Source organism: Macadamia integrifolia, chromosome 13, assembly GCF_013358625.1.
Source record: "Macadamia integrifolia cultivar HAES 741 chromosome 13, SCU_Mint_v3, whole genome shotgun sequence".
Lineage (NCBI taxonomy): Eukaryota > Viridiplantae > Streptophyta > Magnoliopsida > Proteales > Proteaceae > Macadamia > Macadamia integrifolia.
In genome coordinates this window covers 12,420,891-12,446,627 of record NC_056569.1, presented here as the reverse complement: position 1 = coordinate 12,446,627, position 25,737 = coordinate 12,420,891, and the positions used below count along the sequence as shown (strand labels likewise).

Sequence of the window (25,737 nt, the reverse complement as noted above, 5' to 3'; positions counted from 1 at the left end):
ATTCTCCAGGGGGTGGCGTTGTAAATCAAGAAGATACTAAAATTTTTCTTGAATTATCCTCCATTGTATGGTATGGCTACTCCCCTTGTGGCGACACCATTTGAATAGAACTACTACCATTTAGACACTTTTGCTTATCTCTTTTCTTCGCCCTCCATAATCTTTGTTGAATCTTCTCTAAACTGCCAGTGAGTTGTGGAATGACCAAACACATAACACTTGTAACGCATTAGCAGAATCCACTAATACACAATTATTAATTGACCTAAATCGGACTAGGTCTTGACCTGGTTCGTTCATGGGTTGCTCACTTAGAATAATCATAGATCCACTAGGATTAGAAACCCTACCTGGTCAAATCTCTATAAATAAGAGGTTTAACCATAATAAATCAAGGTTTTGGACTTAAACTGAAGAGCACTCTCTCCCTATTCTCTTCTATCTCTCCCAATTGAGAGCATTTGTCTCCAAGAATCTCCATTGCAATCCTTGGATTTGGAGGATAGAACTTTATTTAGCGAGATCGTCGCAATCTTTCATTCGTCGCTCTTCATGCAGATCGACGCACGGTGCAACCCGATTCATTCCACTGTGAAGAAAGCTACATCAAGGTAATCATAGATACCCATTTACCTTTCCATTTTACATCAACCTCTTGGACAAAAGCAGCTCTATCATCCGAAGGAAGCAAAATATAATTAGGTAGACATACCAGAGCTTCAACTTCAATAGATACTCTGGCAAAAGCCAATCTCTCCCTGGATACTCAATAAAGGAATTCTAATAACAATACAAATCACCCCCAAATTCTCCCATGACCAGAATTGTAAAAAAGATTTCATAAGCAAATCCATATTGGAAATGATCTAAACATTATTTTCTTGATGACCAAAGAGCGGTTCCATGTTGGTGTACAATGTCTTGTATTTCGTCATAGTTTAATCCAGGGAGTACTGGTATAGCCCCACGACAAGTAGGATGACTATCCCGCTGGCCGGTTAGCGGGCCGTAGGGGTTGCAAGGGGGGCAGGAGGCGCCCCCTGCTCGAATTTTTTATTTAAGGGCAGTTGTGTACTTTACGGATTAAGATTTTTTCGCTATATATTTATAGCGAGAGTTTCTTTCTTTGTAATGCAAGCAATATGAGAGGCGCGAGGAACAAGCACTGTAACCCTATTCTCCATTGATAGTGAAACAATATCTCATCTCACTAGGGACGTAGGAAATCTTGTCGAACCTTGTAAAATCTGTGTGCATTGCTTATTCTTATTTTTCCATTATCTTCTGTATTGTTTTGGGGTTGCGTTTCTGCACTCCATTGTTTAAGAAACAATAATTTTCAGAAGATAAATCAAGGACTTCCCTCTAGCACCTTCAACTTATCATCCTCTAAACTAAATTTTAATATGAAGAAACCATTGTCTAACGAATCGAAATCCAAACCTCCTGCAAGTTTGCAAAGCTTCGTTAAATCCTTCTTCACAATAAACTCTTCCTCTACCTAAAATTAATATTAATGATATGTAAATTACACCTGGAGTATCTAATATTTAGAGAAATTATACTTGGTTATCACACTTTTCAAATACTATGTTTATGATACCCATGTTTCATAAATGTTAAGAGGTAGTTTTTCTTCACCCATGGTGAAGAAGGAATTCCTTCACCGATGGGTGTCAATGCCTTGGTACAGGCATAGGGGAACAATGGATGATATTATGTACTTTGTATACTAGACGGGAGAGTAATAATGACCCTAAATTAATGTACTTTTTTCTTCATCCACATTGGAGGAAAACTTTCTCCTAAACATTATGTTTAGATACCTTCTCTTTCATGTTTTCAATTTTACCTATTCGTTTTTTACTTGTCCTCTCCTACTAATTTGTAGCAGCAGCCACCTAGAGAGAGAGAGAGAGAGAGAGAGCCATAGGTTTTAGGGCTAGATGACATCAAACGTAGTGTGGCTCAACACTCAGGATTAACTGGTGTAATATTGAATCGGCACTATGAAATTAAAAAATATATATAAATGTGTACATATATATATATATATATATATATCATTCAATTCCTTACAAAAGAAATGGGCTTCTAAAGGCATTGAATTGCCACCTAAATTAGGGTTTAGGAACCACAATTGAGTTGACTCCAAATGACCTTTGGGATGGGTTGAGTTGATGGGGATGGGGATGGGGATGGGGATGGGGATGGGACAAATAGCAAGGTCTAGATGAGACTCAATCTAACGAGAACGTATCATCTGAAAAAGTTGATGTTTAAGACTTAGCCAAAGTACCAAACCATAATAAGTAAGCAAGGCCCTTCGAAATTTATATGCTTGATGGCACCATAACCTTTCACAGCTCTTGTTCATTAAATTTCCTTGATGTGTGTCAACTAACACATGCTTCCTAATCATCCTCATTAATCGTTTGAGTTTCCTCAAGAAATGACCACTTCATTCTTCTTTCATTCAAAGGAACTTTCTTCATTGATGTTGTGACTTGAAAAATAACAGCACAAGCCCTCTAAGCTTTCGCATGAGTAGAAGCTCTAGTCTCGGGTGCCATATATTGCAGAAAGAATATCCTGTTTACCTTAGAATTTCCCCCCATCGACCATCCACTAATTTAATGAGTGAAAAAACATTAGAAATTTTCACTAGATAGATGTCATGTGGAACCATGCTCTGAGTTTTGGTCAATTGATCAAGTCCCCTAAATTTCATTTCGGTATTAGCAGGCATTACCCCTCCAACATCACTCCGGCGCAGCCCCTTGGGCACCCACCTAGTGGCCTATGGGCCCTTGTTAAGTTGAGTTAAATAAAAAAATTGGTGAAAAGAAGTTTAGAAGGTAGTGTCTCCTTTACACACGGACAAAAAAAAAGGCCGTTACCCAGCGAACCGCACCACTGCATGGTTAGTTCTGGGAGGGTATATAAGTAGACAACCTTACCCCCTTTACGAAGAGGCTAGTTCCCAGGACTCGAACCCGCACCACTGCACAGGCGGAAAGGCCTCTACACACGGACAATGAAGGGTGAAATGACTGCCGTGCACAATGAAAAATTAAAATCTTATCAATGTTGATGTTTTTTTGTGTACTCCCATTGGTCCCCACGCTGATGTAGGGGTCATGCTACGTTTTAAAAATCCTCTCCCAAGAAAAATTTATGATTAAGATGGACCAAGAAATTTGGGGTGTGGGCAGGTCAGAAATTCTCTGTCTATCCATGGTTATAATGATCATATTAACCTTGCAGTTCTAAGAGGTTCCCAAGTAATGAATAGTTTCCACGTTGGAGGAAAACCTCCTTTAACATGAATGGGCCTCAATACTTTTATTTTGTTGCCTTAGGTCCATATTGTATTTGTCACACCTAAAGGTCTGTTAAAGCTTGGTTCAACCAGAGAAATGTTGGGGATATGATGTCTTAAATTCCATCTGTGATAAAAACGGATTGAGATTTATGTAAATTTTCTGTATCGGATTTCCCTATATATTTATAGTGAGGTTTTTTTCTCTCTAAGTAAACTAAAAGAGGTGTGAGGACAAGTACTCTAACCATATTCGCTCATTTATAGTGAAACAGGAACTCATCTAACTGAGGTCTTAGGAAATTTGCTGAATCTTGTAAATCTGTATGCAAAGTGTGATCGTTTATTCTCGTTTTTCCATTCTTTTCTGCATCATTTTAGGGTTACATTACTTTTAAAGAAAAAAAAAAACCACTAGATTGTTAGCAAGCTTCAACAATTTTGCTCGGGTTGGCGTTGGTGTGGGACCCTGGGCTTGCCTTCCTAGGCCTGAGATTTGCTTCGTGCTCAATTCATGCTGTACTACAATTGTGCTGTACATCGAAGTCCAAGAAGCAAAGCACCAAAATTCTATGGTTTCTGTTTTATAGGTTGGAATGTTGGATGATGATTTGACCCTTGTTCTGTATCAGACCAGACCACCTGGATAAAGTTAAACTGAACCAGATCTGGATTGCTGACCTGTGGTTTTTTTTAAGACTTTGGTCATACCCAAGCCTAAAAAAAAATTTCCAAAGTGGGTAACAAATTAAAACCCATGAACAAACCTCATAGATTAGTGCCTAAAACCATTCAGATGGAGGAACCCAGAAGTCACATCTTCTTCAAAGAAGATGTAACATGATAGATTAGTGCCTAAAATTTCCAAAGTGGGTAACAAATTAAAACCCATGAACAAACCTCATAGATTAGTGCCTAAAACCATTCAGATGGAGGAACCCAGAAGTCACATCTTCTTCAAAGAAGATGTAACATGAAGTTACCAACCGGTGGTTGCATCTTTGCATGAAGTAGTTCAGAAACGCTTAAGATTGAAGACACTCACTCCCACAATAACAAGAAGCAATCTCAAAATGATCAAATACAGTGGCTATATTCACATATTCAATTCTCTTTCAGGCCTCAGGCTCTCATCCACCTCACAATGACCACACCACCTTCTTCTCCTCATCGCCAGATTCTATCCATCTCCCCCTTTGCATTGGCTTCTCTTCTTTTGATTGGAGCTACACGACTTATCCTAGAGAACTCAAAGCAGGGTCGTTTCTCATTACTACAATTCCCTCCTGATGAGATCTTACCATTGGAAATCGAAGAACAGAGTTCATGGGCTTCTAATTTTTCCGGTGGTGGATCGGTAGCTGTACCAGACGACTGCAACGTATTTGATGGGAAATGGGTATATGACAATACCTCCTATCCTCTCTACACTGATGAAAGCTGCCCCTACTTGAGCCCACAGGTGACTTGCCAGAAGAATGGGAGACCAGATTCTCTATATCAGAACTGGGTGTGGAAGCCTAGTGAATGTGAACTCCCAAGGTAATGTATGTTTGGACTTTGTAGCATTTGCCTTCAAATTCATAAAAATCTGGTATCTTTGGGATTGGGATCAGTGGCCATTGGTTGATGCCTCACCCAAACTAACCCCTTAACTTCAATTGGTTCAAATGGATTAATGAACACTTGAAAGAACCTGGCTTGGTTAGCCAAAATGGGTCTTTTGTTAAGCCTGGCATGGTTTTAACTTTTAACCTTCTACATGTCAAGTTAGATCCCACATGGAAATAACTGAAATGGGCTGAAGAAAAGTAACAAAACAAATATTATTACAGCTGAGAGTCTGAGCCAGTACAGGTTGATGAAATCTCAGGTTTGATGCACTGAAGTTGCTGGAGATTTTAAGGAATAAAAGACTAATGTTCATAGGAGATTCAATTCATCGAAGCCAGCATCAATCAATGGTTTGCCTTGTTCAGTCTGTCATTCCTGATGGGAAGAAATCAGTTCACAGAAAACCTTCCATGAAGATTTTCAGAGCAGAGGTAACATCAACTTCCACCTTATATCAATATGTAATGTTGCTCTGTTAAAAGGTTACACACACAATGTCTCTATTATGTGTGGGGTACCTGCCCATAGTGCAAGTGTGGATTGATATATGGCCTAGTTCTCTAGGGGAGGATACCATGAGTGGCTTACATTGATATGGTAAGCTCCCTGTGCTGTCTATTGAATGATCTCCATGATCTCCTTTCTTCATTTGATTCATTGGTGCTGGAATTCACTCCAGACCAGAGTCATTAACAGTTTGCACACACAGCATTTAGAGGCTTAATATAATTAACTTAAGTTGGTTAAAAACAAAATATGATCATTTGGATAAATCAATTTCATTCTCAGGTTTAGTTATCAGTTTTCAGGAGTTCAATGTCTCAATTGAGTTCTACTGGGCTCCATTCCTTGTGGAATCCATTTCAGATCATGCCAAGAAACACAGTGTGCAAGAGAGACTAGTCAAGCTTGACTCCATTGCAAAACATAGCAGACATTGGGAGGGAGCAGATGTGCTAGTGTTCAATAGCTACGTATGGTGGATGTACAAGCCCATCATCAACGCTACGTAAGCATATGCATCCCTTAGTACTGTTCATGTAAAATCTTTTCGCTATTGATGTTGATCCTACTTATATTCATTTTACAGAAATGGAACTGACTCTGATATGCAAGAGTATAATGTTACTACTGCATATAGATTAGCATTAAGAACTTGGGCAAACTGGTTAGAAACCAGCATTGATGGTCGTAAGCAAAGGGTCTTCTTTATGAGTTCATCGCCGACACATTTATGGTGAGTATCACCTAAATCAGCTAAATGGTATTTAAGAATAATAAGTTCATCAAAGAATATAATGGTAGCATTGTGTAACAAGTACTAAATGGTTGAATTTGCAGGAATTGGGAGTGGAAAGCTGGAGGGCTTGGAAACTGCTTCAATGAGTCTGATCCTATCCAAGGTCCATATTGGGGAACTGGTTCAAGTCATGAAATAATGGGAATACTACATGATATCTTACAGGAATTGAAGGTGGAAGTGACCTTCCTAAATATCACTCAATTGTCTGAGTTTCGGAAAGATGGACATACATCGGTGTATACCGAACGAAAAGGAAATCTATTGACAAGTGAAGAAAGAGCTGATCCTAATACTTATGCTGATTGCATCCACTGGTGTTTGCCAGGAATTCCTGATACATGGAATCAGATATTGTATGCTCACTTGTTAGCTGATTATGGTTTCCTTCAAATGTCAATATAACTCAAATAGAAAATTACAGAGGCTTTGTAAATCAATAAGAGAATTGTTTGTAATGAATAAGATTGATTTTACTTTTCTTAACCAATTGAATGGATCAAAAGGACTCAATTGCTTAGACATGAATTGAAACTGATCTCAATTTTCTTTTAGATGAATTATGATCTCAAACTTTATCAGGTAGGAACTCTGTAGTTTTGGTCACTAACGACCAAACAGGTGTTCAGTTTCATCTGGGCCTTTGCAAGCCCAATTTAACCCATTCCATTTAGCGCAATGGCGAAATTTCTGTGGTTGTGGACTTGTGGGTACTGGACTACTGGGTAGGAGACAATCCAATCCAACCAGATTTGGTGGGTTGACTCAGTGAGTGACAGAGTTGTCTTCTTCTCGATAAGGCTCCTCAGCCCTCTCCTTTATTCTCATGAGAGGATAAGTTCGCAAACGCAAAAGGCTTGCAGACCCAGAGAGAGAGAGACAGAGAGAGACAGAGAGAGAGAGAGAGATGGCTTCGATACCGTTGGTATCCCTTTCGAGCGCAGGCATTAGGACTGGAACCCCATCAGCTTCTCTCACATTTCTGACGGGGACAAGAACAAGCTCTGCAACCCTTACGATGGCCAACTCTAACACACGTTCTGGTCTTCTTCATTGCTCCTTCGTCCCTTCTTCATCTTCTCTTTCTTTTCCTTCTTCTTTCGCAGGTACACTGACTTCTCTTTATCTTTTAGTTTTTTTATCTACATGGAAAGAAAGAAGAAGAAACAGTAAAACAGATTGAACCCATTATTTCTATACTTGATTGTTCACAATTATCAGTTTTTTCCATTCAATAGCTGTTTTAAGGGTTACTGTGATATGGGCGGCCCTTGAATCGGATGGTCTTAGATCGGGCCTCTCCCAAAAAAATTGGGTTTAATACCAAATGCTTGTTATTTGAATTAAAAAATGATTAACAAACAGCATAGATGGGATTTCCTGGCTACTGTTAGGGTTATAGTTTGAATTTTCTGATATATTTATAAGAAGCTACATTTTACCAGCAACCCCATTGTAATAGTTAAGCTTTTCATTTTTATTCTCACTAGTACTTAGACCAGTACAGGGACCTCGAGTAGTTGATATTGGAGTTACACAGTCACAGCTCTAGTAAGTTGAGTCATGTGAAGCTACTTAGAACAATTTAGGGAATGCAATTTTATGTTTTCCTGAACTGCAGGTGTATCTCTGGGGGTTGACTTCAATTTTAATGGTGGGGTAAGAAGGGAGCAAGGTAGAACTCTTGTGGTAAGGGCTGGGAAGCCTGCTCTATGTTTAACCAAGAGGAACAGATCTCGGAAATCGCTTGCTAGGACCCATGGTTTCCGTCGGCGAATGAGAACCACTAGTGGGAGAGCAATTTTGAAACGGAGACGTGACAAAGGGCGGAAGGTTCTTTGCACAAAGTCACACCCAAACAGTGGGAAATGAGTCTGAATTTGTTATGTTTAAAGGATAAATCAATGTAAAATGCTATATATTTTGTGGCTTCTGCTGCAATGATGCATGTAATCTTGGTTAGACTTGAAACTCCAGTCTAACAGATGTAGTTTCTTTCAATCCTGGAAATTTTTTGTAGTTGGTGGTTTCTTTTTGGATTTTCCTATCAAGCAAGCAGAGGAAGTACCATAGTAAAAAAATTGACAGTATGCAATGCATAACCAGAAGAGTTTTATCTTTCTTCAGACCTTCTAGATTCTCTTAGTAGTTCATTGTGTTAGATACAGATTTTACTGGAAGAATCTTTATCCATTTCAGACAGAGAATATTGGGTATAGGTTCATGACTATTACGCTCAACTTTTCTCGTTTAGCGCATCATTTTTTTTTTTTTTGGGGTGGGGGAAGGGGGCGTTGGCTTTTCTTGACAGTTGAGTACATTTCTATTGTTTTTATCCAGATAGCTGGTTTTCTCTTCCAAGGCTTCTTTCATATCCATCTTTAGACTTATTAGTCTTCATTGACCTTCCCTGGTAAATCCACATATGAACAAAATTCCCAGTTTCCATCATGTTTCAACAGTTATTTTCAGAACTACACCAATATATGATGGGGACATCAAAGTGTACAGGCGCCAGAAGAAGAAGAAGCAGCCATCTTTGTGGCTGGAAGAATAGAAAGAAGAAGATCTTGTGGGCCCCAAGCTCGATCCAGATTTTAGAAGATCTTAGAAGATTTTAGAAGATCTTGTGGGTCCCAAGATCGATCTAGATTTTAGAAGATCTTGTGGGCCCCATTAGTTATTAGTTTAGTAGTTTATTTGTAGTATATTCTTTTCCTTGTTAATCTTTTAATTAATTAGGAACTACTTTATTGGTTGATTAGTTTTTAGAAGTCTTTATTTACTAATCAATTAACTCTTTTTATTTTTAGTAACTAGATTGATATTTATGTAATGGCTTAGGCCACGATTGAGTTTAATGAATGTTAATTGAAGAAAAAAAAGCCAAGAGCAAATCCCCACCCCTCTCACGGTTCTCTCTCTCTCTCAATCTCGACTTTTCTCACCTTCTCTCTCCCCTCTTTCCTCCCTTACTCTCTCAACTCTCTCTTCTCTCTGCTTTCTTGTCTCGCCTCCCTCACCTTCTTTTCAGTCTTATTTCTTTTCTTTTTTTTTCTGCTGCTGCGTTATTACTGCTGCACCTGCTGCTGCGTTATTATTGCTGCACCTACTGCCTTACCCGACTGTTGCTGCAACATATTTCTGCCGGTACAAAACTGCTCTGCTGCACCTGCTGCCTCTACCTCACTGCTACTGCTACTGCTACTGCTACGTACTACTGCCGTTACAATACTGCTGCCGCTGCACACTGCTGCCTTTACATCACTGCTGCTATTCTCTCTACAATCGGCTGGATGTATCTTCTTCAACTAAAAGTGAACTACAACCTCTTTATTTTGGAGGACCTTGATCTCTTCTTCTCTCCTCAGATCTGAATAGCAGTATGGTAAAGTATTAAACTAAACCCTCCCCACCTCCCTTAATACCTATTATATATATTGCAACCCATTGACGTTGAAGCCTGCCTTTGCCCCTTGTTTATGCCTATTTTATCGATTGTTTGCATATCTATTTTGGGTGTCTAGATGGATTTGTGCTGAACCTAATATTCGTATGTCGTTTGTTCCCTTCCCCATGCCCCCACTTGAAACTTGAGTAAGAATTTATGTATTTTTCCGTCTAGATTAATATTGCTTTTGGCTACTTTGTTTATTAGTCTCGCTTTATCTTGCATGCTTAATCGTGTTTGCTAAGATTCTTTGGTCTTATTTACCTAAGCCCCTTGAGTTAACCCTACCTAGTTAGTTAATCTTGGAGGAGACCTAGTCACCTAGGAACCCCCCTACATCATCTTGGTATCAGAGCATGGTTTTGTCTAGGTTGAGGGTAATTAAGTATTGCTGTCCCTTGTTTACATGTCTTATCTTTTGAGGTCTAGTCTCTGTCACCATTTGTCCATGGTCGAGTCTGAGCTAAGAGAGCGATACCATAGATTAGAGGACACCCTTTTCTTTCTTAAGTTGGCGGGACCAAATAGCATTGGACGTTATTCCCTCCAAAAGCATATACTCGAGAGGGAGATTTTTGACCTCAAGATTGAAAGGGCTAACTGCTTAACACAATTGGAGATCCTGAGTAGACCTTGAGTCTTTGGTGGCAACCGTACCTTTGGTTGCCCATCTCCTTATGTCCACTCGTAGTAGTAGAGCATACCAAGATATGTCTGCCCCTCCTAGCACCGCCACCCAATCGGAGCAACTGGCTGAGTTCATGAAAGCCGTTCAAGCCATACAGGAAACACAAGCTATCCATCTCCAAGCCCTTACCGATAAGTTGGCTGCCCTCGAGACAAGTGCCCAAAACCCTGATGGACAGCAAGGCCGTAACATAACTGGCACTGAACCTAGGGGCAGAGGCCCTAACCCTGAGGAAGTAAACGAAAATAACCAGACTGACGGTTATGACCAGATAGGGGATAACTTCCAAGGACTAAGGCGTGGTAGGGATCAGGTTAGGGGTCGAGGCCCACCGCCAAGACGCCAAACCCAATATGGAGATGATGAGGGCTATGAGCACCATGATAGGGGCTTTGATGTCAGACGGATGATTAAGGTAGACGCCCTTACCTACGATGGTTAGATTGATGCTAGGATCCTTCTGGATTGGATCAAGCAGATGGATAGGTACTTCGATTTCTATGATATGTCAGAGGAAGTCCGCTACCGGTTTGCTAAGTTCAAGCTTATTGGAGCTGCCCAGGACTTCTGGACAGACCTAGAGTACCAGGAGGACCACCTAGGACTTGAGCCAATCAACACCTGGGTAGAGATGCAAGAGCGGCTCAAGAGGGAATTTTTGCCTATCACTTATAGGCTCCAGTTGTTGAATGAAATGAATACCCTGAAGCAAGGGAAGCTGACTATGACCGAGTACATGAGCAAGTTCAATGAATTAAAAATTAGAAGCCGTATTCGGGAGGATGTTGAGCAGACACTATCCAGATTCCTTACCGGGTTCAACTCTGAAATTCAGTCTCGTATGGCAACCCATCTGGTGCGAGACGTTCCACAGGCCTTCAGGATAGCCCTTGAGGTGGAATCCTCCATGAGAACTTATTCTCAAAGGAAGAACTTCCAAGCTGGGGAGTCCCAATTTAGAAAACCACCCCAAGGCTCAACTGGATTCCCAAAACCCCCTGCTGCACCACAACGTCAATTTGACAAGGGTAAAGGAATTTTGGGAGAAGCGCCCAAGAGTAGTGGGCAACAACAGTGCTTCAAGTGTCGTGGGTTTGGTCACTTCTCCAGAGAGTGTCCCAATAGGAATCTTTATGTAGGAGAGCAGACCCCTGAGGAAAGTAACCAAGAGGGTTTTCAGGACCATGAGTATGAGGACCATAGGCCAGATGAGACCATATCTGATGAGGACACCGAGGAGGCTGGTGACCTCAAGCTCAGCATTGTGCATTGCATGGTCTCACAACCTAAGAATAGCGACGATTGGCGACGAACTAATATTTTCAGCACCTACACATGTCATCAGGGCAAGAATTGCCGCGTCGCTATAGACAGCGGGAGTTGCATGAATGTGGTCGCCAAGAGCGTTGTTGCTCTAATGGGCCTCAAACCTGAACCCCACCCCAAGCCTTACAAGGTTGCCTGGGTTGATCAGTCCACCATTCCCGTAAATCTGAGGTGTCTAGTTCCCCTACACTTTGCAGGATATGAGGATCGAGTGTGGTGTGATGTCCTAGAGATGGATGTTGCCCACATCATTCTAGGTAGGCCCTGGTTATATGACCGGGATGTCACCAATTACGGGAAGTCTAACACCTATGTCTTTGAGTTCAAAGGGAAGAAGATCAGACTGACACCCAGTCCCCCTAGGGAAGTTAGGGTTCCAGAACACAAGGGAAGTACATCCAAACACGCCTCCACCAAAACACTCAACATTTTAAATCAACAACAATTTGAAGGAGAGTGTCACGAGTCAGGGGTGATTTATGCTCTAGTTGCCGTACAGAGTAATACCGATAGGTCACGCTTATTCACTGAGGCTCCTAGAGAAGTACAACCCTTGTTGAGGAAATTCGAGAGGCTATTCCCTGAGGAACTACTTGATGAGTTACCGCCTATGCATGACATCCAGCACGCTATTGACTTGGTTCCAGGATCCTCTCTCCCGAACTTACCCCATTACCGAATGAATCCCAAAGAACACGCCGAACTCAAACGGCAAGTGGATGAACTGTTGCAAAAGGGATTCATTAAGGAAAGCCTTAGCCCATGTGCTGTACCTGCCTTGCTCACGCCAAAGAAAGATGGCACCTGGCGTATGTGTGTTGATAGTAGGGCCATCAATAAGATCACCATCAAGTATAGGTTCCCTATCCCTAGGCTTGATGACATGTTGGATATGATGGCCAACTCTTCGATCTTTTTGAAGATTGATCTCAAGAGCGGGTACCACCAGATTAGGGTCAGGCCGGGAGATGAGTGGAAGACAACCTTCAAGACGAAGGATGGTATTTTTGAGTGGTTAGTCATGCCTTTTGGCTTGTCAAATGCACCTAGCACTTTCATGAGGGTAATGAATCAAGTGCTTCAACCATTCATTGGCAAGTTCCTTGTGGTTTACTTTGATGACATCCTCATCTATAGTAAGACCCTGTCTTCCCACTTGGATCACTTACAGAGGGTTTTTCATGTGCTCTCACGAGAGAAACTCTTTGTCAACCTCAAGAAGTGCACCTTCATGAGTGATCAAGTCATCTTCTTGGGATTTGTTGTATCAGCTCAGGGAGTATCTGCTGACCCTGAGAAAGTGAGGGCGATTGTAGAGTGGCCTGAGCCAACTAACATTCATGAGGTACGAAGCTTCCATGGCTTAGCCACTTTCTACAGAAGGTTCATCTACCGGTTTAGTTCCATTATTTCTCCTATCACCGATTGCATGAAAAAGGAGTTTCAATGGACTAAGAGTGCTACGAAGGCCTTTAATGAGATTAAAAAGCTTATGACTGAAGCTCCAGTCCTGCGCCTCCCAGATTTCTCTAAGGTCTTCGAAGTTAACTGTGATGCATCTGGTATTGGGATAGGTGGTGTCATGGTTTAAAGTATCTCCGATACCGATACGATACCCTCCGATTCGTATCTTAAATTTAGCCGATCGATACGATACATTGAATTTTTAAAATCCTTTCGTATCGATATATATCCTATGATACATATCGATATGCACCAATACACTATCGATATGTACTGATACTCTATGAAAAATATAAAATCAATGTGAAATATACGTTTTGGTATGTATCAGTACATATCGGTGAGTATTTGTATGTATCGATCGGTACGTATCGATGAGTATCAGTACGTATTGGTGAGTATCGGTATGTATTGATCAATACGTATCAGTGAGTATCGGTATATACCGATACAGTGCGCTATGGTCATATAATGGCCAAGATGAATATTTTTTTTAGAAAACACGAATTTTTGAGGGGTTTTTGTTCCAAAATTGTTGTCAGTCATATTTCTCTCTAACTAAAGTGGAAATTAAGGTTGGGAACAAGGATTTTACATTTATGGGACAACTACAAACCTTGAATTCTTAGTGCGATACCCTCAATTTAGTGTTTATGCATAATACATGTTATCAATAGTTTTTTTTTAACAAATTTTTTATGCAAAAGTGTTTAAAAAGGTGTTTCATATCCATTTATGTGCGTATCTTTAGCGTATCTTAGCGTATCTCCGATACGATACGATACCCTCCGATACGTATCTTAATTTTGGTCTACCGATACGGCGACCGATACGGCGACCGATACCGATACTTTAATCCTTGGGTGGTGTCCTAGGACAAGAGGGCCACCCTGTTGCCTATTTTAGTGAGAAGCTTAATGAAGCTATGGAACGATATTCTACATACGACAAGGAATTCTATGCGGTTGTCCAATCATTGCGCTATTGGCGACATTACCTTTTACCGCAAGAATTCGTACTATTCTCTGACCACCAAGCTCTGAGGTACCTTAGTGCCCAAAAGAAACTCAATCAGAGGCATGCCAAGTGGGTTGAGTTCCTCCAAGAGTACACTTTTGTACTCAAGCACAGGCCTGGCGTCGAGAATACGGCTACAGATGCACTGAGCCGGGTGAACATGTTCCTCAATCGCACCAATGCTAGGAGTCGGGCTAGTGTGCTACTCCAAGCAATGAGTGTAGAGGTTGTAGGGTTCGAGCGAGTCAAGGACCAATACCCCACCTGTCCTGATTTTAATGAGCCATTCACTTCCTTGAGTGAAGGCAAACCAGTCAACCGCTCGGACTACCTACTTAGGGAGGGCTTTCTTTTTAAAGGAAGCAAGTTGTGCATTCCCAGGACTTCACTCCGAGAATTCCTGATCTGGGAATTGCATGTTGGGGGAGTCGCTGGCCACTTCGGTTGCGATAAGACCATCACCCTCGTTGAGGACCGATTCTTTTGGCCAAGACTGAAGAGGGATGTTGCTAGAGTTGTGGGTCAGTGCTGGACATGCCAGACCGCCAAACAACAAAAGCAAAACACGGGTTTGTACACTCCCCTACCCGTTCCCCATTCCCCTTGGCAGGACCTTAGTATGGACTTCGTGCTTGGTCTACCAAGAACTTCGAGAGGCCATGATTCTGTTTATGTGGTTGTTGACCGCTTCTCGAAGATGGCCCATTTTATCCCATGCTCTGAGACTTCCGATGCATCCATAGTAGCCAAACTTTTCTTTAACGAGGTTGTCAAGTACCATGGGTTACCGCTCACCATAGTGTCCGATAGGGATGTTAAGTTCACTAGTCATTTTTGGAGGACCCTATGGCGGATGATGGGCACGAAACTCCGTTTCTCCTCAGCTTTCCACCCTCAGACCGATGGCCAAACCGAGGTTGTCAATAGGAGCTTAGAGAATTTATTGCGTTGCCTCATAGGAGAACACCTTACCAGTTGGGATCGAGTCCTTAGCCAAGCCGAGTTTGCATATAACAGTTCTAAGAACCGTACCACTGGTCTGTCCCCCTTTGAGATTTGTTCAGGATACCAGCCTCGGGCACCCATAGACCTTATCCCAGTCGTGTCTAGTTCTAGGACCTCCTAGTCAGCCGAATCTTTTGCTCAGCATATATATGATTTGCATGCAGGTATAAGAAGACAGATAGCACTGAGCAATGAGCAATACAAATCGAAGGAAAATGTGCACAGAAGGCTACAAGAGTTTCAAGAGGGTGATATGGTGATGGTAAGAATCAAGCCTCAACGTTTTGTTAGGGGAAAAGCGAGCAAGCTACATGCTCGTAGCACAGGTCCGTTCAAGGTACTCAAAAGGATAAGTGCCAATGCGTATGTTCTTGATCTTCCAGCTAGCATAGAGATCAGTAATATTTTCAATGTTGAAGACCTAATCCCATACCATGGTACCCTTACCTTCACCTCTTTTTACCCTGATGACATTGAAGACTTCCCTTTCAACATTGATGAGACTTCTGAGCCAAGCCAGCCACTTCCCCCCACCTCGTTACCACCTGTGCCTTAGGTCACGAGGAGAACTGAAGAAATTGAGGAAATCCTTGATGAGAGGATTGTGTCCACACACACTAGAGGTTCTAGAGAGTTCTTGGTCAAGTGGCATGGACGTCTGGAAATTGACAACACCTGGATCACAATACAAGAAGTCCAACAACTCAACCCAGACCTACTTGAGTATTACATGAGCATTAATTCACCATATGTGAATTCTTCCAAGCCGGGGAGAGTTGATGGGGACATCAAAGTGTACAGGCTCAAGAAGAAGAAGAAGCAACCATCTTTGTGGCTGGAAGAATAGAAAGAAGAAGATCTTGTGGGCCCCAAGCTCGATCCAGATTTTAGAAGATCTTAGAAGATTTTAGAAGATCTTGTGGGTCCCAAGATCGATCCAGATTTTATAAGATCTTAGAAGATTTTAGAAGATCTTGTGGGCCCCATTAGTTATTAGTTTAGTAGTTTATTTGTAGTATATTCTTTTCCTTGTTAATCTTTTAATTAATTAGGAAACTACTTTATTGGTTGATTAGTTTTTAGAAGTCTTTATTTACTAATCAATTAACTCTTTTTATTTTTAGTAACTAGATTGATATTTATGTAATGGCTTAGGCCACGATTGAGTTTAATGAATGTTAATTGAAAAAAAAAAGCCAAGAGCAAATCCCCACCCCTCTCACGGTTCTCTCTCTCTCTCAATCTCGACTTTTCTCACCTTCTCTCTCGCCTCTTTCCTCCCTTACTCTCTCGGCTCTCTCTTCTCTCTGCTTTCTTGTCTCGCCTCCCTCTCCTTCTTTTCAGTCTTATTTCTTTTCTTTTTTTTCTGCTGCTGCGTTATTACTGCTGCACCTGCTGCTGCGTTATTACTGCTGCACTTGCTGCCTTACCCCACTGCTGTTGCAACATATTTCTGCCGGTACAAAACTGCTCTGCTGCACCTGCTGCCTCTACCTCACTGCTGCTGCTACGTACTACTGCCGTTACAATACTGCTGCCGCTGCACACTGCTGCCTTTACATCACTGCTGCTATTCTCTCTACAATCGGCTGGATGTATCTTCTTCAACTAAAAGTGAACTACAACCTCTTTATTTTGGAGGACCTTGATCTCTTCTTCTCTCCTCAGATCTGAATAGCAGTATGGTAAAATATTAAACTAAACCCTCCCCACCTCCCTTAATCCCTATTATATATATTGCAACCCATTGACGTTGAAGCCTGCCTTTGCCCCTTGTTTATGCCTATTTTATCGATTGTTTGCATATCTATTTTGGGTGTCTAGATGGATTTGTGCTGAACCTAATATTCGTATGTAGTTTGTTCCCTTCCCCATGCCCCCACTTGAAACTTGAGTAAGAATTTATGTATTTTTCCGTCTAGATTAATATTGCTTTTGGCTACTTTGTTTATTAGTCTCGCTTTATCTTGCATGCTTAATCGTGTTTGCTGAGATTCTTTGGTCTTATTTACCTAAGCCCCTTGAGTTAACCCTACCTAGTTAGTTAATCTTGTAGGAGACCTAGTCACCTAGGAACCCCCCTACATCAATATATATATATATATTCTTTTCAGATTAGATTTCATGGCTGTTCCTGTCTTCCATATCTTAGGAACCTGACACAAATGAGAAGTACCATCAGATCAGCTTACAATGCCTCTTTCTCTGGTCACTTCAAAGTGGAAGAAAAACTTGTGTCAGCATATAGATTGGAATCAGCCTGTCATAACAAATATGCCAATAATAAATGAAGCTGCATTACTCATGAGAAGTTCTTGAATAACAAGATAACCTTTATTTTATTCGGCTATTATACCGGATAAAAGTACCATCACCAAATTGCATCCTTGTCACTTTCTGTCAGGCATAGCCTGTTTCTAATTGCCAGAATTTTCTTATAGTTTTGGACCAGATAAGATTGTGAATGGCATGATTTTATTCGGCTGACCTTTCTGCTATACTCCTTTACAGTTTTCTAGCCACTGTTCCTTGACTAGGAATAGGAAACATGAGAAGACAACTCAACTCACTGAGCCTTATTCCAACCGCTGGCAGTTAGCTGTCGAAATATTCTGCCTTTCCCCTCTATCTAATATTTCCATAGTTGCTGTTAATTCATAAGCACTCTCAGATTTTCTCATCACTGCGACCTAAGTTTTGGCTTCCTTTTTCCCTTTCAACACCTCCAATATGTAGTATCATATCCTTCTCTAACTGTTGTATTCTTGGTCTTAGTTGCACTTGGCCAAACCATCTCAATTAATTTTTCCTCATCTAGTAAACTATTAGTGTTACTCCTAATTACCCTTCTATGTATTCTTTCCTGGCTCTATCATTCATAATATTGTCGCTTTATCCATTTTTCTTTAATGCTCAATATTCGATTATAACATGGAAATGTTCAAATTGGTATCTAACTTTGGGTTGCCAGTCCTTAGTTCTTTGGATAAAGATTAGATGCATATATGAGATTTTCTTATTTATATTATTGTACAATATTTTTTCTTGTTGTTTTGGCTGCATGGTGGGCTTCTCACCCCTTTCCCTTCTTTTTCTCCTCTCTCTAATAACATACTTGATATTCCGTTAAAATATTGGAAAACCATGGAGCTGTTTTACCTTGATATCCCCATTGATATATTGAGTGTTACATTCCCCACCAATGAAGAAGGTCATTCTTTTCCACACTATTCATGTTCATTTCCTTGGAGAGATGAATCAAAACTCCCATGAACATGGGAGTATTCGAATCTAAATGCTTTGAAATTCTTCTAACAACTTAACTTCTTTAGCTACTAAGAGTTTTGTGATGTGTGACATAACATTGATTCAAAGGTTTGCCTACACACTATGCTGCTCAGAAGCTCTTATGAAGAATACAGGGTGTACTGTAATTGATCATACAAAACTCTTTTATCATGTGCCGTACATGATAGTGGGTTTTGGATTATGGTTGAAATTGCTTGCTTATTGAACCCCTTAGTTTTGTTGTAGTGGTCTTAGTAGCTTAGATATTGGGTGATTCTTTGAGTGATAAATCACTTGGATCATTTTGGATCTACAGCACTCAAGGTAACCATTTTGAAACTAGAAGTACAATAACTGATAAGAAAGAGGGAAAGAAATTGGAACATGGTATTACAGAAAGAACTAACAAACATAATGTTTCTGGAATTTATAAAGTGTATACTTTCAAACTTAGAACTTTTTTTTTTTTGGTGGGGGGTGTGGCATGTTGATTTTATACATGCTGAGTCTGAACTAATTCTTTTATTTCATTGTTATGTGGCAATATGCTACACAAGATGAGGCATCATCCATCTTTCATTTATTATTTCTGTATGTTCCTATATTTTGGTTGCAGTTTAGAGCAACACAACTGAAATCTTTATTTAAGCCAACTCATGCAGGAGGCCTTAGTACTTGATAGGTGTGGGATCCCAATCTTTTCTCAAACAGACTGCCACATTGTTGGAGCCAAAATTCATCATGCTCCTTAGAATAAGCTATTAAATCCCACCAAAATGCGCTAAAGATACAAAATAAAATTATAAATTGTTGTTTGTGTCTTTTCTACCCTTTTTCTATTTAGGGTTTACAATGCGGATAAAATTATTATAGGGAATAAGAACCCAATAAACTATTTTGAAAAATAGGTTATTTAAAGCTACATAAAGTTTTCCTAGTTTTATTCAGCTTAGAGAATTAAGTTAGGGCAATGAAAAGGTAGTTCATAAAGTAGGTTTAGTTGAAAAGGAAATAATTTAAAATTTTGATCAACACAGAAGTTGGTGGGGCATTTTGGTGAAGTACTTGTTTGCAGAAGGGTTTTTCATTTTTTTCATCAGTGTTGATTTATGGTTGATTGTAATTTATTAAGCCTTTCCTTTTATTTTCCTCTTTTTCCCCCCTTTTTGTTGGTTTTTGCATGCTAAGCATTACATGGACTGACTTTAGATTGAATTAATAACTAGGTAAACAATTAAATAAAGGTGAATATGAAGGCTGTGCTAGTGGAATGAGATCACTGGACTTTGTTGTTCATGTCCTGGTTGAGTTCTTTAGTGTTTTATTTGATTATTGTTAGTATAACTTCCTTTGCAGTACAGTAAAACTAAGATGCTAACTGTTTTGCATATCCACTGCTAGAAGGTTAATCTTATAGTTTATTTAGTTGGTCACAGAATTACTTTCTTAACTCATTACATCTACTAAGCATAAGCAATTAGCAATGACCAAGCTGTTAGAAGCATCTTGATGAAACATCCATTTACATGTTTGCATTTTACTTTGCTAAATATGAAGCTTCCATAGAAATACAACAAAGCCCTGGCATCAGTGTCACTTTGCATCCTAACACACCCAGCCTTAATCTTTTAGCACCCCAGTGATGTGTTGACTATCCAATACTTGGTCCCACCATCAATACTCCCATAACCATCTGCCTTAACACCATGGTGGCAGGTCCCTGCTTAGTGAAGACCTGTATGGATAAAATGAGGAAGCATTCTCCCTCAGCATCAATTGCAGCAGAACTTGGTTGATTGACCATGGCCTTCAGTAGGTATTTCTCATTGTTGCTTAGTTAGTCATCATAAACACTGATTTTTGGTTTTTTGGATGCTTCCTTACTGGTTGTGCAAGGCCACCTGAATGATAGGATATTCAATAAAAGTCTATGATTCTATAGTAATAAGTAATGTAATTACTTAACTGACATATTTAGGAACCAAAGTCAGCTTAGCGATCGGCAGGTAAAGAACACTTTTATTGTCTGTCCAGCAATGGATCATCCCAAGTGGGATCTGGCTCTTGAGTTTAGGTCCAATTGTGGATCCAATCAGACAAAATTGGGGATTTCTTGGCAGATTTTCGTACCACTAGTTTCTTAAGGCTTTTTCTCCTGCATCCAGGGTTTTCAAATAGCCAGCAACTTCTTTATTTGGTTGTTTGCTTCAGTCATGAGGCCCCAGTGGGTTGGGTGAATTTGAATTTGAAGGCAAGCACCCATAGAACCACCATTCGACCCTCAGTTCCACTCTCCACCACTGCTGTCACAGTTCATTATCTCCCTGTTCAAACTAGCAAAAAGACTTGACTGGTTGTGAGCTGGGTAATCCACTTCTTAGAATGCCCCATCAATATCCAGTATTTGAATTGCATTTATGAGATTTACTAATTAGCACAGTTAAGAAACAATGAGATCTATCACAGTTCACTTCCACTCAAAATACCATTAGGGGTGGGGATTTACAGAATTTTCGGGCTAAACCATAATTCACTCTCAGTTACTGGGGACAGAGTTGTGGATCGTCTATGTTTGTTGTCACTTGTAACACAGTCCTTTTCCTAGATGAGGGTATAGAGCTTTGTTCTCAGGTCAATGTGGGATGACATAGTTGTCACATTTTTATACTACAGCCAAGGAGATGACTTTATTGTTATGAGCTGTGTAGTCCCTTTTGATATTGAGCAACCACTGTTAAAAAATGATTACAGAAATCCACACATTTATATATCCAGCAGCCACTTCTCCGATACGGAAATAATTATGCATCATTCTCTTACGCATAGCAGCTTCAAATAGATCAAATACCAACTCTCTTTGAACAGAGTTGTGGATAGTCTATGTTTGTTGTCACTTGTAACACAGTCCTTTTCCTAGAGGAGGGTATAGAGCTTTGTTCTCAGGTCAATGTGGGATGGCATAGTTGTCACATTTTTATACTACAGCCAAGGAACGCCTTGGGGGTTGCACCTATCCAGGACAAACTCTGTGAAAGCCGGTTGAGGTGGTATGGTCATGTTCAATAGAGACATGGATGCCCCAGTAAGGAAGATTGACCAGATGTATTTTGTGGGAGCTAGAAAAGGTAGGGGTAGGCCTAAGGTGACTATTGACGAAGTGGTTCGGAAAGATATGCAAAGGATAGGGCTTGATTCTAGTATGACTTCGGATAAAGTTTTGTGGAGGACAAGGACCCATGTTGCTGACTCCTTATAGGGGATGTTTTCCCATGATGCTTCTTTCTCTACTGCTTTGCCATCTTCTCTTATCTCAGTTTTTCCTCATTTTTTTTAACTGCTCTTTTGGGCTTCTTTATTTTCTAATTTCAATATTGGATCTACGTAACCGACCCCATTTAGTTGGATAAGGTTCTGGTTGTTGTAATTGTTGTACCAACTCTCTTTGAAAATATAGAAAAGAAAGAAAAAAGAGTGTGCACTGATGATATCTGCCATAAGACGACCAAGCCATACCAAATGAGAAGCTATACAACTTATTAGCTCCAGCATAATTACTCAGATATAGATGGTTCTTTTATGTACTTGAAGGTTTCTCAACAGTTTACTGTTCTGGTCCATTTACTGTTATTGCTTTTGTGGACATGGTAGCTAACCCCCCCGCCCCTGCCACATTGTGCTCTGTTACTTTTTAATGGCACAACTGCATTAGGAATGTGCAAAATTGTTACTGCAACTCACCCTGGTCCTTGATGAGTGACAGTTTGATTTCTTTCTCCAATTGATGCTATGGCCTCATATTTATAGCAGGTACTCACTCACCCTGTTTTTTGAAGGCCTACTTTGTTTCTTACAAAAGGTTTTGAGCTCTCCAATGTCTAGATCGCCAACTCATGCGCCTAGACACAGTGGGGTGGCGAAAAGACTGCCTTGACCCTTGTGAAAAGGTGGAAATCCCTTCCCTATGCTGGTGCAGAGGCCACATTGCCTTTTAGGGAACCCTCGCCCCATAACATAATAAGTATAGTTGCACCATGTTTAGCACAGGATCATTTGCTTGTGACTAATCCATAGGGTTGCTGCATATTCAACAATCGATTTGATTAGAGGCACCCTCAACATGTCTCAAAAGAGGCAATCATTCAAAATGAGTTTGTCTTAATGGCATTACAAAAATGGTTTTAGACTCGTAATTGCACATGAGATCAGCCTCCATCGATTTTGATTGAATTGAATGAAATTAGTCAATGAGAACACAATTTTCAGAGTCAAAGAGCAATTGGGGATTCAGGTTGGACGATTTGATTTGGAGATTTACTGGATTGATTTTTGAAAGTGTTGGTTGTGAAGTAGCATCAATCCACTAAACACGTGCAAATTTGTTATCGAATTTCGTTCCATTTGGTTGTAAGTGCAATTAATGAGAAGGGAAATGAAATTTTCAAATCTGAAAAGAAATATTTGTAACCATTATCCCATGTGACTATATATGATGATTCCAAATAATTTTATATTTGGTTATTAAATTTTACTTCACTTTACGTCCAAATTTGTTTGATTTGAAAAGCAAAATAAAAATACATTTAAAATGTGTCATTATCAAATATGATAAAATTTAAGTAGTTTATACAATCACCTGGGTAATGATAAAAAAAAATTTATTTTTTTAGATCTGAAAATTTTTTATTTCCGTTCCTTTTAATCTCTCTTAAAATCAAACATAGCCTACAAGATTTTCAAGGTTGAGCATGATGGAGGGGACTATGGTTGGGTTTTATGTTTTTTCATCTTCCTTGCACAACCCATTAAGTCATTAAAACCTAGCCTACAATGATTATTATTTATGTTAGCAAAACACCATATGTCCACAGTAAATTGTATAGTTGAAAATGTTTCATCAAATGACAACTGATCCATCTTTAAAGTGATTTTACAAAATTTAAAATGTTGGCAAAACACCATATGTACACGGTAAATTATATAGTAAAACTGTTTCAACAAATGACAACAGTCCATCTATAAATTGATTTTATGAAATTTAAAATTTGATGAAACTACAAATCAAAAATGAGGAAAAAGCTCTATAAATTGTGGGAAAATGTGAAATGAATAATAAAGAAATTAGAGCATAACTATTAGGGTTTGTTAGCATCTTGAGCCTTACGATTCTAATACCAACAGGCTTGGGCCATTGTGATCGCTGTTAAATAGGGTTGGAGAAAAAATTTGTTTTTTAAAACAACTAATGGGCTAATACATTCTCTTCTATCAATCATATATCATATACAGTGTACATATGCCAAATTGAGATGGATTTTTCACGAAGGCTCCATTTGTTTCCATGTAAAATAGGTGAAAATAAAAATTTTACAACAAAATTAAGAGAAAATTACGCTGCCACCCCTTGAACTTTGTCCATCCACTGTGTCTTTGAAAATGACATAAACACCTCCACTATCTTTGAAAAATGACAAACACGCCCATGTGTGCACTAAGTGAAAGAGGAAAAAGAAAGAAAAAAATAAACGCTCAAAACCATAAGAACAAAGTTACATACACAAGCATTTATGTGGTTTGGCTATGCCTACATCCACAAGCATAATTGAGACTTCGTCACAATTAGATGGCTGAGGGAACAACAATACAAGTAACATTATTCCAGATTTAAACCCAAATTACAATCCTATACCTAAAACCGGAGACCCTTGTACAGTCTCTCAACTCACACTCTCAAACCCTTGAAGAGGATATTCAAACCCAATACTCCACGAAACTCTCCACAACTCACCACAAAATGTCTGTGATGACTCAATAACCCATCTTAGTCTTATTTTAATTAAAATGTCACATCTATTGTTTCCTTTGGAATGAAAATTTCTAAAGTTTAGATAATTGTCAAAACCTCAGAACCTTACACAAAATATGTTCACAAACAATTCTAGCATTTCATAGCCAACGTCCACCTCCCATCTCCCATATTACAACAACACCACCGACAACAACAATAGTCTCTCTCTCTCTCTCTCTCTCTCTCTCTCTCTCTCTTATGTGCTTATGAGTTGAGTTTGTTATTGTTGTGGCCTTTAAAGTCTAGATGGGATCTGCTTGGGATGCTGAGAATACACCATTTGAAGGGGGCTATTTGGGAGTTATATCTTGTGTTCAGAAAAAGGGGTTTTTTTTTTTTTTTTTGTTGGCAGTAAAAGGAGCAGTTTTGTGTTGAGAATGATATCCATTATTTAAATGTTGCATTTGATGTTTACAATGAGTACTTGAGATGTTGTAGTAAAAATCTTACAGTAGTTTCTAAAGAGCAAAGCTTCAAAGAAGGGGGTAAAGCTATGAAGTGGGTCTCATGTCCATACATGGTCCTTGTTACCACATAATATAGATTGTCTAATTCAATTGTAATATTTTATGTAATTGTTTTAAATAATTTTATCATATAAAATAAATGTTAAATAAGCAATGAAATATCTTACAAGACGTTTTATCTTTTGGAAGCGAACATTGGAAAAAATTTCAACACTTTACACAGTAAAATTTTCACATGTAAAAGTTTTCATATAAAATTTTAGAATGAAACAAATTTAGCCTTATTTATGAAATTTGAGTAGGGAATTCCGAGGCTCAAAAATTAATATATGTATGTATTTTAAATACATGAGGAGTCAACATTGTGCTTTAAAAGTTTGTGACTGCAAAAGAAGTTGTAGACTCTTAAGAAAAAAAATGGACTAAGGGGCTTATGATTGTACTAGGGCTTCATATTTGACACAGTTTATGCAAATCATGTCCCATCTATAAAGTAATTGGAAATGTCACCATAGAATATTTTGTATATGGCAAAAACGTATGTGGTCGACCTTTATCAGAAAAAGAAAGTATGTGGTCTACATTAAGAAGGCTCTGGTAAAAGAAATTTTATGATATTTATGAGAGGCAGTTAACTCGTCCACTTTTCTCCATTTAATTATAATAAATATAACAAAGGAAAAGTCCATCTGAGCCTAAGGCTATACTATGCCTTTTTACATGAAAAATGTAGCGTGGCCCCTACACTCATTGCCCAGACAGTGGGAGGAAGGTGTGAAATCATTGCCCCACCACTCATGAAAGGTAGAAATTTCACCTCATCTTGCTTCTACTAGTACTATAATAAGACATAATTATAGCACTCGTTTCTCAGAGAACCCTCACCCTATAATATGACATACTTTTCTTTTTAGGGCAACAAAACACTACCTTGCTAGCGTAGGTGCATG

General features: G+C 39.5%; 2 protein-coding genes across 2 annotated transcripts; both read left to right on the top strand.

Annotated features, from left to right (window-relative positions):
• Nucleotides 1-4,359: 4,359 nt before the first annotated feature.
• Nucleotides 4,360-6,726, top strand: LOC122060061 (protein trichome birefringence-like 31). Its single transcript, XM_042623216.1, has 5 exons — nt 4,360-4,864; nt 5,196-5,367; nt 5,746-5,945; nt 6,027-6,173; nt 6,278-6,726. The coding sequence occupies exons 1-5, from the start codon at nt 4,467-4,469 to the stop codon at nt 6,639-6,641; spliced, it is 1,281 nt and encodes a 426-aa protein (XP_042479150.1). The 5' UTR covers nt 4,360-4,466; the 3' UTR covers nt 6,642-6,726.
• A 320-nt stretch (nt 6,727-7,046) lies between these two features.
• LOC122059244 (50S ribosomal protein L34, chloroplastic) lies at nt 7,047-8,265 on the top strand. The gene is made up of 2 exons (XM_042621933.1): nt 7,047-7,342; nt 7,858-8,265. Exons 1-2 carry the CDS (start codon nt 7,144-7,146, stop codon nt 8,106-8,108), a joined length of 450 nt encoding a protein of 149 aa, XP_042477867.1. The 5' UTR covers nt 7,047-7,143; the 3' UTR covers nt 8,109-8,265.
• Nucleotides 8,266-25,737: the final 17,472 nt, after the last annotated feature.

Coding starts and splice junctions, on each gene's coding strand:
- LOC122059244 (XM_042621933.1), top strand. CDS start 7,144: ATGGCTTCGATACCGTTGGTATCCCTTTCGAGCGCAGGCATTAGGACT. Junction 7,343..7,857: donor TTTTCCTTCTTCTTTCGCAG/GTACACTGACTT, acceptor CCTGAACTGCAG/GTGTATCTCTGGGGGTTGAC.
- LOC122060061 (XM_042623216.1), top strand. CDS start 4,467: ATGACCACACCACCTTCTTCTCCTCATCGCCAGATTCTATCCATCTCC. Junction 5,368..5,745: donor TGAAGATTTTCAGAGCAGAG/GTAACATCAACT, acceptor ATCAGTTTTCAG/GAGTTCAATGTCTCAATTGA. Junction 6,174..6,277: donor TCATCGCCGACACATTTATG/GTGAGTATCACC, acceptor TTGAATTTGCAG/GAATTGGGAGTGGAAAGCTG.